At 50.6% G+C, this 16,165-nt stretch overlaps 1 protein-coding gene across 2 annotated transcripts in view; it reads right to left on the reverse strand.

The window, feature by feature from the left end:
* Window positions 1–440: 440 nt before the first annotated feature.
* The window catches only part of TTLL11 (tubulin tyrosine ligase like 11), a 266,109-nt gene continuing 250,384 nt past the window's right edge, over window positions 441–16,165 (reverse strand). For both annotated transcript variants that reach the window (XM_040225037.1, XM_040225038.1), the window contains one exon: window positions 441–3,232. In XM_040225037.1, coding sequence (XP_040080971.1) covers window positions 2,937–3,232 — 296 coding nt within the window. In that variant the 3' untranslated portion in view covers window positions 441–2,936. The remainder of the gene's footprint in view (window positions 3,233–16,165) is intronic.

Here is a 16,165-nt window from a genome sequence, read left to right on the forward strand (position 1 = left end):
GGCTCCTTCTAGACTGTGACCACCCAGCAACCATGCCTCTGGGTGAGAGGCGAGGGGTGAAGGGAGGACGGTCCTCATCCTAGGAGCTGAGATTCACCCCAAACAAAGCAAGGGGAATTCAGCCTATTTTTTAAAAAAAATTTTAATTGATTTAATGTATTCTCGGCTGTGCTGGGTCTTTGTTGCTGTGTGTGAGCTCTCTCTAGCTGTGGCGAGCAGGAGCCGCTCTCTAGTTTCCGTGTGAGGGTTTCTCTTGTTGCAGAGCGTGGGCTGTAGAGTGCAGGCCCGGTAGTTGCGGTGTACGAGCTTAGTTGCCTGGTGGCATGTGGAATCTTCCCCGAGGAGGGATCGAACCCACGTCCCCTGCACTGGCAGGCGGGTTCTTAACCACCGAACCAATAGGGAAGTCCCTTAGAATTCAGCCGATTTTTTTTTTTCCCTAAAAAATTCAATGTGTTTGGTTGGTTTGGAGCCTGATGATGGCATCCCATTTTGGCAAGTGTATGCTTTATGGAAACCAACTTCAAGAAATGATATCAAGTTAGAATTTTGTCTAAAAGATGCTTTGCTGCTCCCAGCTGCTAATAAGCGTGCGGGGACCATTCAGTTGGGTCGTTCGCTGTAAAATCCATCTGCTGTGGTCACAGGCTTCTGGGAGAGTGGACGCAGGGTTTTCAAACGCATTTTCTCACAGTGGACAGTTTAGGAATGCTGATGGCCCTGACCTGTGACACCAGATGGCGTGGCAGTGTGCAGAGCCCTGGGGGTCCCCAGGCAGGAAGGACCCACCAGTGCTCTGTTTGGAGCTGGATTCATACTCACCTGGGGACACAGAGGGGATGGGACTCTGGAGTCGACTGACAGACCTAGACCGACGCCTGACCTACCACGTGACCTCCCAGGCCTTGTTTTCCCTTCTCTGAAAATGGGAACGGCCTTACAAAACTGCCCCGGAAGACTGGAAAACAGAGCTGATGACACCTCTAAAATGTCCCCACTTGGGAGGCACTTGCTGCTTATTGGGTACCTCCTGTCCCTCCCACCTGTGGCCGCCTCCTGCCTTTTGCCGGGAAAATAGAGGCATTTATTTTCTTTATAGAAAGACAAAGTCTCCCATCACTTAACAGCCCAGCATGGGCCCCAGGGCTCGGGGACTGCCGGGGCCCTCTGGGCTGTGGATGGGCTACAGACCTGGGTCTGCCCTGGGCTTCTAGGAGAAGGAGGGGAGAAGCAAGGGGATGAGGGCATCACGTGGGAGCCACCCTGTGGGGGCAGGGGAGGCAGACTTCACACCTTGAGGGAATGGGCGTCTGGCTAGAGGGAAGGTGAGGCAAGGATCAACAAACCCCCACCCCACCCCCTAAACTGGCCAACAGCTGGAGTGATCTTAGATGAACAGCCTTCCCTTTGGGCTGAAAAAAATTCCCGAGAGGATGACTCCCAGCCGTGCATTTCAACAGACACTTTTTGAGCACCTACGAGGGACCAAGCTCTGTGCTGGACCTTGATGCAAATGCTCCCACTGGTTGGAGTGAAGGGGATTTGGCTCAGAGACAGGGAGGAGTGTTAGGAGGAAGAGGAAAAGCAGGGGAAGGAAGATGTCTGTGGGGGTCTAGGACACATCTCTGACATTGATACCCATGACGCTTCCCGGATCCTACATTCGTGAGCATTTTCTGAGTCCTACTGTGTGCCAGGCACCAGGCTAACGAATGCCGTCCAAGACCCTTCATTCTCCTCCCTCAGAGCCTGATGGTAAGCTCCTTCCAGGGCCCTCCAGGGTCCTTTATAAATGAGGACCTTCTGGGAAGGGCCATGTTAACCCCAAATCCAACAGTGCTCTGGGGAGATTGGCTGTACAAGGGCAGCTTCTCGTCTGCCTGTGGTCAGCGGGCCCTGGATCCTGACTTGCCTGTGGCCATTTTCCAAAGTGCTCCCTTTGGCTGCTTCTGAAGCTTCCCCCTTGAGATGTGGGCAGGGGGGAGCGGAATATCTGGGGACATGAATGGAGACAAGGGAAGGGTCTCGTTGAAGGGAGAGTGTGACTCCCCTTTCCCCAACACTTCCAACGTCAAGCTCTGACTCGCTCTGATCCTTACGCAGGGCTTATCGACACATTCCTCCCCTCTGAAGCCCCCACCTTCCCCAGGGCTCCCTGCACACTCTGGGCACGCATGGTGATCGCCCCACCATGGAGAGCTCTGATCAGAGGACACATTACCGGGGAACTCCTGCTGTGGGGTCAAACCAAATGGGACAGAAGGTGGCTCACAGGCTCCAGCCAGCTCTGAGACTCCGGGAGCCTTCCTGAGCTACCTCTCAGTGAAATGTGCATCTTAATGAGTAACACACAGAACACTGCTGGCAACAGACAAGCTCATGAAATCAGCCAGGTCGGTCTGTTAACTGCACCCACGCAGCACATGATTGGGGTGGGACAGCGTGCAGGCCTCCTGGGTATTTCCACTTCATTTTCACAGAATAGGGTGGTAGGAAGTCAAACATGATGTTCCTAGGCTCTAACCATATTCTCTCTGGGGGCCCCCCGGGGCAGACCCCAGACTCAGCTGCCTCGAGTTCTTTCCTCTCCATGGCTCTCTGTCTTGAGGTTGTCGGTGCCCCGACCCTGCCCCAAACACAGCAGCTTTTTATCCCCAGTTGTGGCTTCCCACGAGCCCAGAAGAGAAGAGGCCATCTGTCACATTTTGGATATCATATGTCCGCTCCTGGCTCGCGAGCAGGTGGGCCACCAAGAGGTGCTGGGGAGGAGACCGGGCGAGAATCAGGCGGGCTGGCCAAGCGCAGCTCAGCGGAACGCGGAGACGAGGAGCGGGATCTCGGGCTGGGACTTAGCATCCTGCCATCTCTCCACCAGCAGGAAGCCCGGGGGTGGCGTCTTTCGGGCTCAGCCTTCTTCCGGGAAGACAGAGCGGCCCTCAGGACACAGTGTGCCTGGAGTGGGAGACCTTGTGGGCGCCGTCTGTGCAGGGCTGGGGCCGGCCCTCGGCCGGCGGGGCTGGGGGCGCGGCCTCCTGCGGGGTGCCGCTGGGCTGGAGCCGGCTCGCCGACGACGTGCCGCTGCGGCCACACACCAGGCGCTTCTCGTCCAGCAAGGACAGGTGGTATTCACACAGGTCGATCAGCGAGGCCACCTGCTCGTGGAGCGGCAGCATCTTGAACTTCCTCTGGGCCAGGTAAAAGAAGGCCTCCACGAAGGCCTGTAGGCACATCCCTGCGGACGAGAGATCGGCATTAGGGGGACGTGGTACGCGCGCAGGCACCCGGGCTTCCCGACGCCAACCACCAGGCTTTCTCCCCACCGCTGTTTCCTTTTGGAGAGGAAACGGCCGTCTCAGCCTGCCTGACCAGCGCCCGGCCAGCTCGGCGTTCACAACCACTTGCAGATTCACCTTTTAAGCTGCCCTGTGAAGAAGGTTCAATAACCCAGTTTTACACATGGGGAAACTGAGTCTCAGAGAACTGGAGAGACCTGGGCAAAGTCCAGTGGTAGAAAGCAGTAGGGCTGGGATTTAAACCTAGCCCAATGCCTTATTCCCTTGCATCACCATCAAATGTTCCCATTCAAACCCAGCCCACAACTTTTATAATAAGGGAGAGGGTATGAAGATGAGTCCAACGTGATGGCCATTCTATATCCTCATGGAAAGTGCTAGGCACTCAGTTGTGTCCAGCTCTTGGTGACCCCATGGACTATAGCCCGCCAGGCCCCTCTGTCCCTGGGATTTCCCAGGCAAGAATACCAGAGTGGGTAGCCATCCCTTTCTCCAGGGGATCTTCCATACCCAGGGATAGAACCTGGGTCTGCTGACACTGCAGGCAGATTCTTTATCATCTGAGCCACCCAGGGAAAGCCGTCATAGGCATGTCAGGTACATTTTTCAAAATCCACAAATTGTACCTTAAGTTAAAATCTGTGCATTTTGCTACATGTAAATTTTACCTCAAAAAGTAAAACATACCTGACCCCTTCTCTATACTCATAACTATATTCTGAAAGGTATTAATAGGAGACCCCATTCTGCACCTGGAAGCTTCTTCTACTTTGCCTCGTAAATTCCTACTCATTCTTGGGATTTGAGCTGAAAATCACTTACTCAGCAAAACCTCCTCTGAGTCCCAGGTAAGATCCAGCCCCTGGTAGAGGCTTCTTGCCTTTTTCTTGGTAGCACCTTTGGCGGCTAGTTCGGGGTTTTATTTGCGCGGTTCACTGACAATCTCTAGCTTCCCTGCTGGACTGTGGGCTCCAGCTCACCTCAGTCCCCCGAGTGCCAGGTCCCCAGAAGACGCTCCATACAGAGGGACTGACTACATGAGTGAATGAGCAAATGAGTCAGCGCTAGGTGCTTCACAGACGTGCCTTTGCAAGGTCACTATTATGATGTCCCATTTTATAGATATGAAAACTAACAATCAGAGATGTTGAGTAACTTCCCTAAGGTCACACAGCCAGAGAATTGTGGCTTGGAAATTCACACTCTGACTCCCAATTCTCTTAACCAAGTTGTGCCTCGCAAAAGGTTCTGAGTCTTCCCAACACCCTAGTGTGACAGTAAGCTCCATGACCCAAAATCATGGGGCTCCCTGGGCTCCTTGGGGAAGATGGCTCTAAGGCTGGACCAAATGGCACATGGTATTTTTAGAGAAGCCAGCTCCCACTCGGCTAATCCACACCTTCCCAGGGGCCTTGCTTCGTTCTTAGACATATTAGTTGCCTGCTCTGTCACTGTAGGCGGAAGCCTGGCCTGGAGTTCGTAAATATTGGATGATATATAGACCCTGGGATCTGAGAGATCTTTTTGTGTTGGAAACTTGAGCTGAGCAAAGACGTTGCTTTTTTGTTTTCTGTTTCTAATCTTCTTCTAAGTCCATCAAAGCTTTTTTTTACTCAGCTTCTCTTGACTCCAGACGTTCTACAAGTCCCTTGCTTGGTCTTGACAGGAGCTGATAAAAAGAACAGTAACCCTTTTAATGTAAACAGAGGCCTGGTACTGACCGAGACACAGGGGATGAGGCCTGAGCCTGTATGAAGAGACAGACGTTTTCTAATCACTGACTCTGGGCCAGCGCTCTCCTAGGGTGTGCGTGCATGTGTGTGTGTGTGTTTGTGTGTCACAGTCAGTGGGAGGGTCCAGGACACGCAGGCTGAAGAGGCTGGGATCTAAAACCAGAGAAACCTGGGGCAGTCCCAGCCCCCAACTTCACAAGCATGTGATCTCTAGAGCGCCGCTGCTCCAAGTGTGGTCGGCAGACGGGTGCCGGGTCCAGGAACGGCATGTCCCTGGTCCCTGACAAGATAAGGAGCTCGGGCCAGAATGTAAATCACCCTCCTCATCAATCACATTGTTTAGTTCAGCTGGCAGTGCTTTGCGGCAAGACTTTCCGTTTATAAAGGAAGCCGCACGCATTTACATGCTAGCTTGAGTCTCCTATCCAGGACTGGAAGAACAGTGCGTGACTGCAAGTTTCATAGCTCTGGGGTCTACAACCCCCCACCCTCACTTTAACCACAGTCTTCTCAAAAAATGCAGATTACGGGATGGGGCCCAAGACCCTGCATTTCTGCCAAGCTTCCCAGTGGTACCCAGGCTGCTGGTCTCTGGAGCACGCACTCTGAACAGTGAGGACTGAGCACTTTTTACTCAACAAACACCCATTTCCTTCCCTTAATTGGAGGCAGACTGTGATTAGAGCAATGACACCCCCCCCCCAAAATACAATTAAGATCTCTTTCGGGAGAAAAATGTATGGCTAAATCGTTGAGAAATCATTATCAATATCTCATTACTGATAAGACGAGAAATGGGCTTGACTGTGTTATCCTTGGTTTTCTTTTTGCTCGTCTACATTTTCGGATTTTCTATAGTACACACGTGTGCAATTAAAAAATATGCAACTGGAAAATCTAGAGAGTGGAAAAAGGTGATGCTGGGACAGCTGCTTCTAATCATGAAGACTTTGCTACTATTTGAAGTCATTGCTCTGAAAAATTAGAGTGCAAACTTTCTGCATACATGTTCTGCTTTGATAAAAAGTTTATATAAAGTATATGCACAAGGATAAAGGGGAATGGACATTACTGACTCCTGCATGGGTCACATACACTATGCCAGTTCTCTGACCCTCACTACACGTCCCACTGTGCAGATGAGAAAACTGAGGCCCAGACAGATCAAGTAACTTGCCCTCAGGTCACATGCTGGTAAGCGGCAGGGCTGGGATTTGAACCCAGGCCTCAGGCTCTGCTGATTTTGTTCAGAAGCCGTGTTGGAATACAGACTGCAGCTCCACCCCAGGGTTCTTGGTTCTGAAGGTCTGAGAACCTGCACTTTGAACACATCCCCAGATGGTGACGAGGCTCCTAGTTGGGACCCCACTTTGAGAACCCGTCCCTGCCTCACCTCTTCCCGCTGCCAGGATCAGTCTGTTCTTTCTCCACTCTGAAAGCCCATCTGCAAAAAGGGGCCTGCTTGCAAAAGGGCCAGCCCCCGAAACTGACAGAAGCTTGACATTGGGCTAAAAATGTCTGCCTTTTAAGACACTCTGATTGAAAGCAGACTTGCAGTCAGTTATTTTTAAAAGACTAATGATGGAGCTGGAAAAGCATGAACTTGTTCCAACTTTGCATTAAGTCCTCTCTTGGTTTCTGAGAAACCATACATCCCCGGTTTCTTCTAGCATCACGGCTTGACCACTAAGGCGGGGCAGGGGGGAAGGGGGGTGCGGGGGGAACCAAGCTCTGTTGCCCTCTGCCAGGCCCTAACCTTCTCTGTCTGTGCTGATGGAGTGTGGGCCTGAAAGGTTCTGGTAGGCCAGGCCATAAGGGCCCTGTGTACCAAGGTGGGACTTCGGATCTCATGCTGAGGAAGACGGGCAGCCACTGGGAAGTTTCCAGGTGACATGGTCTGGTGGGTGCTGTGTTGACAGCAAGTGGCAGGGGTACAGGAGAAAAAACTCGGGAAGATGCATTAGGGGGTTACTGTGCTGGTCCAGGCGAGGGCTCATAGCAACTTGGACCAGGCAGCAGTCGGGGGAGGGGGCGTGGTGAAAGGTGATGAGGTTCTGGATAGAATCTGGGGGTCGTGCCTATGTCTCTGAGGGACCAGTGGGATGGATGGGGGCATGAAGGCGAGTCAGGAGTCCTCACGAAGAAGGGGCTCTAACAGCAGGCTGAGGGGACTGGCCTTCTCCTCAAGGCCTGTGGTTTGCTAACATTTTATTTGTAAAATAACCTGGGGACCTTGCCGGAAATGCAGGTTCCTGTTCCTGTCCCCTGGGGGGCTGTCTGTTGGTGATGAGGCCCAGATACTGCTTGTAACTGCAGCGCTGAGGATGTGACACTCAATGGTGATCAGGAAGCTTTGCGATGAACATTCCCTCTTGGCTGTCTCTTGAAGGGCTCTCGAGGAGGCAGTGGAGTGAAGAAGTTGAGAGCATGGTCTTTTGAGAAACCTAGGGCTGGACTAGCCCTGCCACGGGTGATCAAGAACCTCTAGGGGTGCAGACAACAAGCTCTCTCTTTTGAAATCCCACTGCCCACCTGTCTCCACCATGTTCATCTGCTTGGGCTGCCAAATATCATAACACAGCACCATAGCCGGGGTGGCTCAGACAACACACGTTTATTCTCTCAACAGTTCTGGGGGTGGAAAGTCTGAGATCAGAGTGCTAGCATGGTGTGGTTCTGGTGAGGGCTCTCTTCTTGGCTTGCAGACAGCCGCCTTCTCTCTGTACCTTCCCAAGGCAGAGAGAGAGAGAGAGAGAGCAGGCAACCTGGCATCTCTTCTTATAAGGACACCAGCCCTATTGGATCAGGGCCTCACCCTTATGACTTCATTTAACCTTAATTATCTCCTCAGGGGCCCCAACTCCAAAAACAGTGATACTAGGGGTTAGGGTTCCAACATATGATTGAAAGTGGGGGGTAGGGACTAAAGTGGGGCTTTAGTCCATAGCACCCTGGTCTGTAGCTTGGTTCTGCTGAGGTGCACCCAGTACTTGCAGTCTCTCCAACCATTTACCAGATCTTCGAGATTACTTGAGCTATTTAGGAGAAAATGTATAAAACCCTGCCTCTCTCCCCTGCTCCTCCACCAGCCCTGCCGGATCACTCCTTACAGCTCTGATGCGGAGCTGGAAGCATCTCTTTGGTAACATTACTTCAGTGACCCATTACAGTAAAAGGGATGAAAGGAAACAATAGCACTTCATATTCTTTGAGCCTTCATTATGTGCAAGCCCTGGGCGAAGGGCTGCACTTGCATTATTTAACTGAATGAATCTCTCAGAAATCTCAGGGAGCAAGTGTTACCATCAATCTCGTTTATATTCAATAGACTTGTCAAAGTCACATAGCCGGTAAGGTGCCTGAGCCTAGGACTGTTCCTATAACTTTTTGACTCTGCTGAGGCTTTAAGAGCCGTCAAAGAAATGGCCAGATTGGGGTGTTAATTCCAGTCACTTAGAAGGAAGAAACGACGCTGCCTCACAGTGAATGAGGGAGCCCACCTCCCACCACTCCCACTTCTGCTGGATATTAGCAAGAAGGTGCAGAACCGTCCCCCAGGTTTTGCAAACAGGCTTTCCCCTCCTGCCCGCTGTGCCTAAAGATCAGCTGCTGAGTGTTTTTCTAAACTTCATTTGGGTTCACGGATCTTGCTAGAGAAAGCAGCCCTTGGAACCTTCCAGCGTAGCCATCCGCGTGGCTTTCACCAAGACTGCCACTTGCATATTGGATGCAGCCCCTGACAGACCACGGCCTCATTCTGTCCATCAGCCTGGTGAGAGAGGGCCCACCTGCTCCTGGCCCCCAGGCTGCTCCTCTCCACGCCCAGGGAGGGGCTCTTGGTCACTGGACTTAAGGACTGTGCTGGCGGCTGCGCCCTGATTATCTCATCATCTACTCTGGGGCTTAAGGATGGGAACAAGAATAATGCTGTCCGTGTGTAGAGCACCTGCCAGTTTACAAAGAATATCCGTTTTCTCATCTGGTTCTCTGAGTTGCTTTCGGAAGAGGACTTTATTACAAGGATTCCCCACTTACAGTTGAGACCCAGAAAGGCCAAGTGGCTTGTCTAGGTCCCCTTAAGTGGACGAGGCAGCATTTAAACCCTAGCTGACTCTCAAACCCACAGTTCTCTTTCCGACACCATGTTCTTTCTTAACATCTGACATTTATGTATTATTTTATAGTTTATAGAGCACATTTGCATATATGATATAATTAAATCCAAATCATTGTCGACAGCCAGAGATATTACCCCAGACTGAATATGAGAGATATATATATTTTTTCCCCTCAAATATACCTGTGCTTCCTTGCTAGTAATTCTATTTCAAAATATTGGTGTGCTGGGTTAGGACAGCTATTTGCTGATTCTTTCTCTCACCCCAACCTTTAAATCTCTTTCTCATTGCTCACCTAGAAGAGAGGTTTCTGTCTCATAGTGACTTTTTAAATGTGCAAGTATACAGGCTTTCTGTTTGGAATCAGTGGTGGGAAATAAAGCTGAGGGATCTTGACCAGAATTACTTTAGTGGCTCTTCTCTGTGCAGCTGAACACTCCCCAGAAGAGCTATGTGAAGGCTGTACCGACCCCGAGGTGGTTAATCACGAGGATCTGTCTTCTCTCCGTTCTTGGGGTGGCTTGCAGTCTGCTCTGATCTGTAGCTGCAGTCAGTCCCCCTAAGCGTTACCATGGTCCTTCCCCCAGGCCTGGAGATGGGGTCTCAAAGGGCACCACTGCGGGAGATGAAAACTCAGAGAGATGGCATCTGGCTCCATGGAGGAATGACTGATTGGGCTGGCCTGGTCCCCACTCTGCCGCGTGCTAGCTGTCTAGTCTTTTGGGAGCCAGTTCTCCTCTGGAGGACTTGGTTTCTATGTCTGTAAAGAGTGGCTTTTATCAAGCACTCCCTAGAAAAAGCCCAACACAGCACTTAAAAAATACCAGTCATCTTGCTGCTTTAATGCCTGCCCTTTCACCTCCCGCTGCCTGGAGCGCTATCATGACGCTGCCTTCATTTGCTTCTTTTATTGCACTAACCAACTGGCTAGTCTCCACACTAGGCTGTCCTGAGGCTGGGGAGCCTGCGCCCCCATCTCCGGCTGTCACAGAGCAGGCTTTCCGGAAGCGTTTGTGGAATCAATGAGTCGGTTGACTGGGATTACAGGAGGAAAAATTATGCTGTGGGGTTAGAGGACCTGGATTCTCACTTGGTCTCTGCCCTCCACGTGTCGTGGCTTTAGGCCAATTACTCCGCCTCTCTGGGCCTCACATCCCCCTTCTGTAAAATGGGCTGAGGATCGGGCCATTTCTCAGGATTCCAAAAGCGTTAGGAGGGATGGTGGCTTCTGAATGTTTGAAAAATAATAATTGGGCTTCTCTGCTGGGTCAGTGGTAAAGAATCTGCCTGCCAATGCAGGAGACACGGGTTCGATCCCTGATCCAGGAAGATCCCATATGCCATGGAGCAACTAAGCCTGTGCGCCACAACTACTGAGCCTATGCTCTAGAGCCTGGGAGCCACAACTACGGAGCCTGCGTGCCTACAGCCTGTACTCCACAACAAGAGAAGGCACCACAATGAGAAGCCTGTGCACCGCAAATAGAGAGCAACACCCTGCTCTCCACAACCAGAGGAAAGCCCACGCAGAAACGAAGACCCAGCACAGCCAAAAATAAAATAAATAAATAAAATTTTTTTAAAAAGAATATCTTTAAAAATTCTATTATAATAATTAAAATCTCAAACCACATTTATTGAAGATGTTCTGCCGCCCGGACTCACGCTGTGCATTTTCCCTGCACGTGTCCCTTCAATCTCACAACAACCCTGAGAGTCTGGTCCTGCTGACATTCACACTGTGCCGCTGAGACAGCTGAACCCAGAGAGGCCCAGCCACTTGCCCAAGGTCACATTTCCTGTGCTCCAGTTCACGCTGTCCAGAGTGGTGGTACTGGGTCCCCCACTGCTGGTCTACACCATCTCATCCCAAAACAGATGGAAACTTCCTCAAGGCTCAACCTTTAAGGGACAGAGGAGACAGCCATTCCCCTGTAGCTGGGGAACAGAAGTCTCATGCACAGAGTTCTTGTATCTAAGCATTACAGCAGCGAGTCACCATCACCTTTGTCCTTGGCTAGATGGAAAAATTATTAAGTGTCAGGAGTGAACCATAAATAGACCCTGGAGAAAAGTCATTACCCCCAGAAGCCCGCAGCACCCACATAACAAACATAAGCAAAGATGAAAGCAGTTATTCCATCATTTCATTAATCGCAGGTCACACCACTGGCGGGTGTGGAGTGGCCTGGAGGTCCCGCTCCAGCCCCAGCCAGCGTCACCCCTGATTCCATCATGAGGCGGATGCAAACTCCTGAGTCATCGTCTGGGGAGATGGGCTGCAGGGCTGGTCACCACTTCCTGCCACCTCCTTGGTGCTCTTCCAGATGCTTCTGGTGGGATTAATGGCTCCCATGGACCTTCTGAGGCTCAACATTCATCCCTCAGCAGGGGTCACAAGCTCTGGCTTGGAAAGGACTTCAGAGATCACAGAATCCAGGCCCTTAGAGGACCACAGCAATCAGCGTAGTTGGCACAGAGTGCAAGCTTCGTATGCATCGGGCACTGGGGTGAGCTCTCTATTGGGTGCCTCTACCTCACCCTCAAAACAAAATCTAGGGAATTCCCTGGTGGTCCAGTGCTTAAGACTCCACGCTGCCAATGCAGAGGGCATGGGTTCAATCCCTGGTCAGGGAACTAAAATCCCACATGCTGTGAAGTGCAGCCAAAAGATAAATAATAATAGTAACTTTAAAATAAAGAAACAAAAAACAAAATTTTGTTTAAAAAACAAAAATAAAAAATTTAAAAAGCAAACCTCTTTAAAAAAATCCAGGTGGCAGGTGCATTTCTGATTTCCATTTCACCCTGTGGTTTTTTACCTGTGTTTAGTGATATAGACAAATTTTGCCTTTGTCTTGGCTGTTTATCAGTTGGATGCTACAGCTCCTGGGGTGCAGGAGATAGAGACGTTCACCTGGAGCCCCACAGCCTGGAGGGGGCAGCGGGGATGCGAGCCCAGCTCTGAATCTGCCCTCCCAACCCCAGGTCACGCAAAGAGGCAGGGAAGGGGCTGTGAGTCTCGGTCCAGCAGGAACAGCATGGTTTCTGGCGCTGTCTCTCTGGTTCCTGCCGTTTCCCCGTGAGGTGCTGAGTCAAGGATGCCCACCCTGACATTGCTGATGGTGGTCACCTATCCCTCAGTTGGACACTTCCAGTAACTGTGGGGGGGAGTCTCATCACCTCCCTAGGAGGCCCTGTCTCGCTGTGTGCACTCTGCCACTGGGGTGAAATATGCAAAGCATCTGTACTGGCTCTACTTTTCCAGAGAGCAAATCTAACTCTTCTTCTCTACCATGGCCTTACTCTGAGAGGATTTGTGTAAGGCAGCAACCAGAGCAATTCAATTCCATAGACTTTTGCTGACCACCAATCAGGGGGATACAGAACCAGGCAAGCCCTCATCCCTCATCTGAAGGAAGGGAGGGCGGGGAGGGAGGGGGTGGAACCAGGAGAAGGAAGGGTTAGAAGGCAAAGGAAGAAGCAGATGATGCCTGTGAGAGGCAGGAACATGGCAGAGCCTAAGGGAGGAGCGGGGCACATGGTCTGGAGTCAGTACCCAGTGCCCCCAGATCGTCAGGGTCTCTCTTCTGAATTGTGCCCACTGGCCAGCAAACAGACCTGGTCTTGCATTAAAAGGCTGCTTTGACATTGCATCCACAAGTCACCTTTTCATCTCTGCTCCATGCTCAGCCAAATTTCCCAAAGGGATGCTGGTGCAGGCACCGTCTCCACAGCCTCCCCTCTGGAGCCTCAGGTGGCTGGTTCCCTACCTCGCCACCAAGATGCTGTCACCAAATGACTAGCCACCTTCCCTCCCCCTCGTCTTAGCTTGCTCACTCTCTGCATTTGTCCACGTGGAAGTGACAGGGACAGAGTGAAGGGACAAAGTAGGTGATTACATGGTTAATTCCCCTAGGGGGATTGTAAGTGGAAAAACTATGGGAGACCCCTGTAAGTTAAGGATTACTCAAGAAAGCAGGTTTGCTTAACCACAAAACCAAGCAGGCTGGCTTAGCCACAAAACCAGGTAACAGAAGCACGAGAGGTACCCCCAAACAATCGAACAACAGTGGCACGGGGCCCACATCCTGCCTGGTGAGCTCAGAGAGTTAACGACCCCTAGGATGGAAAGGCACTCTCTGTACAGAGACCTGAGATAATGTTTACAGTCCCGGCTTGACCATGTAGGAACAAAACAACTCCCGTGCCCAGCCTGGAGAAGGAGCTGATGATGGAAGCACGGTATCTACTCAAGAATGAGAAAGAAAGTGGTCTTTTCCATCACCCACCCCCTCAGTTTTCCTTTGATTATAAAACTGTAGCTCAGTAAGTTCTCAGGGTATGGCACTCTCTCGCTTAGCCCACCTGTAAGCCTCATAAGCATCCTATTGTAATAAATTACTTCTCATCCATCACTTTGCCTCTCACTGAATTCTTTCCGTGCTGAGACATAAGGACTATGGTATTAGAGCTCTTCAGAGCGGTCCCCCGCAACCCCAGAAATGCCATCTAGTGGTTTCAGCAGCCCCTCCAACACTCTCTGCCCTGCTTTTCTTTGTCTGTCTCTGGGAACTCTGGGCTCAGGCTCTCCCAGGCTTCACTGGCTCTCCTGCGCGTGGGGTCCTGCAGGGCTCTCCACCTGGGCTCAGCTCTTGTCTCTCCCCATCATTCATCCCCTAGGCTTTAAATATCTTCTGTGAAATCAATGCCATTGAATTGTTATTTCCAGGCCTCACTACTTTTTTTTTTTTTTTTTGCCCACTGGGGTGTCTCATCAGCATCTCAGAGAGCCTGTTAGCAATGGATCTCCGGGTCTTCTTTTCCTGACGTCGACCCCATTTAAATAAATTATCTTCACCCTCCTGGTTGCTCCAGCCAGAATTCTGAGAGCCATCATTGAACCCTTCTCCCACAGTCCCTGCCTCCCCCCGGCACCCCAAGTACTTTCCACCCAGCTCCCTACCTCCCTCATCCTCCCCACCCTCTGCCTGCAAGACCATCACTCTCCTGAACCCCTACACAGCCTCCCAGCTGGCTGGTGTCCCAGCTTCTAACACTGCATCCAGAATGACCTTTCAGAAACATGAGTCAAGCTGTGTATTCCCCTGCTTTAAGATCTTCAACAACGTTCCGAACAAATCTACATCCTTAACGTGCTGTCAGCGCACGGTAAGATCCAGGTAGGATCCAGCTCTTGCCTGCCTCTGCAGCTGGGCTGCCCTGTGAGCCGGAGAACCCCCCGCTCTGATGAAACCCTCTTCCCCACCGCCTCTCCCTGGGGAGCACTTAGATCTCAGCTCCAATGTTACTTTTACTGACAGCTCTCCCTGACCCATCTCCTTATTAGGTCTTCTCTGCTATCCTCTTTAAAACTTACTTCCTGGAACTCATGGTAACATGTAATAAAGTGTTTATTTCTGTGTTTCTGTGCTTAATGTCCATCTGTCTTTGCTACCATGCTGTCAGGGGTGTGGGGCCTGAGGGGGGGTATCTGTCCTACTGGTCACTTTGCACCTACCGTCACCGCCTGTGCCTGGCAAGGGTGCTCCCAGACCATTAGTTGACTAACTGAACAAAATCAGTATAAAGATGTGGAAGCAACAGATGGATGGATAAAGAAGATACACACACACACACACACACACACACACACACAGAATATTACTCAGCCACAAAAAAGAATGAAATTTTGCCATTTGCAGCAACATGAATGGGCTTGGAGGGCATTATGCTAAGTGAGATAAGTCAGACAGAAAAAGACAAATACTGCAGGATATCACTTATATGAGGAATGTAAAAAATACAACAAACTAGTAAATATAACACAAAAGGAGCAGACTCACAGATACAGAGAACAAACTAGTCGTTACCAGATGTGTGTGGGGAGGGCCAACATAAGGGTTGGGTGGGGAGACATACAAGCTATTAGGTGTAAGGTTGGATGGATTGTACACCATGGGGAATATAGCCAATATTTTGAAATAACTGTAAATGAAAAGTAACCTTTAAAATTGTATAAGTTTTTTTAATTAAAAATTTTAAATTAAACAAATGAAAAATGAATCATTCTACTGCTCAAAAAAAGAAAGAAATCTATAGGCGTAGTGCATGGTACACAGTAGGTGTTTGGTAAATGGCCGTCCTCTCCTCCCTTCCTGCTGCTTGGGTCACTGATGCTACGAGCATACTTTTTAAAAAAATAATTGTATTTAGTTAGTTATTTTTGGCTGCGCTGGGTCTTCATTGTGGTGCGCAGGCTTCTCATTGCAGTGACTTCTCTTGTGGAGCGTGGGCTCTAGAGCATACAGGCATGAGTAGCTGTGGCACATGGGCTAAGTCTATGAGCACACTTTTAGCATCTATTTAGTGCAGAAGGAATTCAGGCTTTATGCCACATACATCTAAGGTCAATGGCAATAGGTGGCCTCTGCTGATTCACTTTGCTCTCAGAGCACATTTTCTGTGTACCTTGTCTGGCTCTTGAGTCAGTTCAGTGAGAGGACTCAGATGTTAAGGGGGCCCAGTCTGGCACTTGGAAGACACCCCACAAATCTGAGCTTCTTTCCTTATTATCTTTAGATGATGAAAGGGGCCAAGGCTGGCAGGGAAACAGTGGTCCTGGAGGGCAGAGGTTCAGAATCTCCATCCCATTGTAGTTGCTCCTTATTTCCAGATAATAGGTGACCTGGGGGCATTAGGTCACCCCTGGTGGGTTGTTCAGTGGTAAAGATTATGCCTGCCAATGCAGATGTAGGTGCAATCCCTAGGTTGGGAAGATCCCCTGGAGAAGGAAACAGCAACCCACTCCAGTATTCCTGCCTGGGAAATCCCGTGGACAGAGGAGCCTGGTGGGCTACAGCCCATGGGATTGCAAAGAGTTGAACATGACTGAGCGACTAAACAACAACAGGTCACCCTAACTCACCCACCAAATGCAGCCCTCTTCACTAATCCCCAGGACCAAGGCCTGTCTGTCCTCAAGAAGAAGCCCCACCAAGGAGCTCCGAGGACCCGGCCT

This window comes from Oryx dammah, unplaced genomic scaffold (genome assembly GCF_014754425.2).
Source record: "Oryx dammah isolate SB20612 unplaced genomic scaffold, SCBI_Odam_1.1 HiC_scaffold_25, whole genome shotgun sequence".
Lineage (NCBI taxonomy): Eukaryota > Metazoa > Chordata > Mammalia > Artiodactyla > Bovidae > Oryx > Oryx dammah.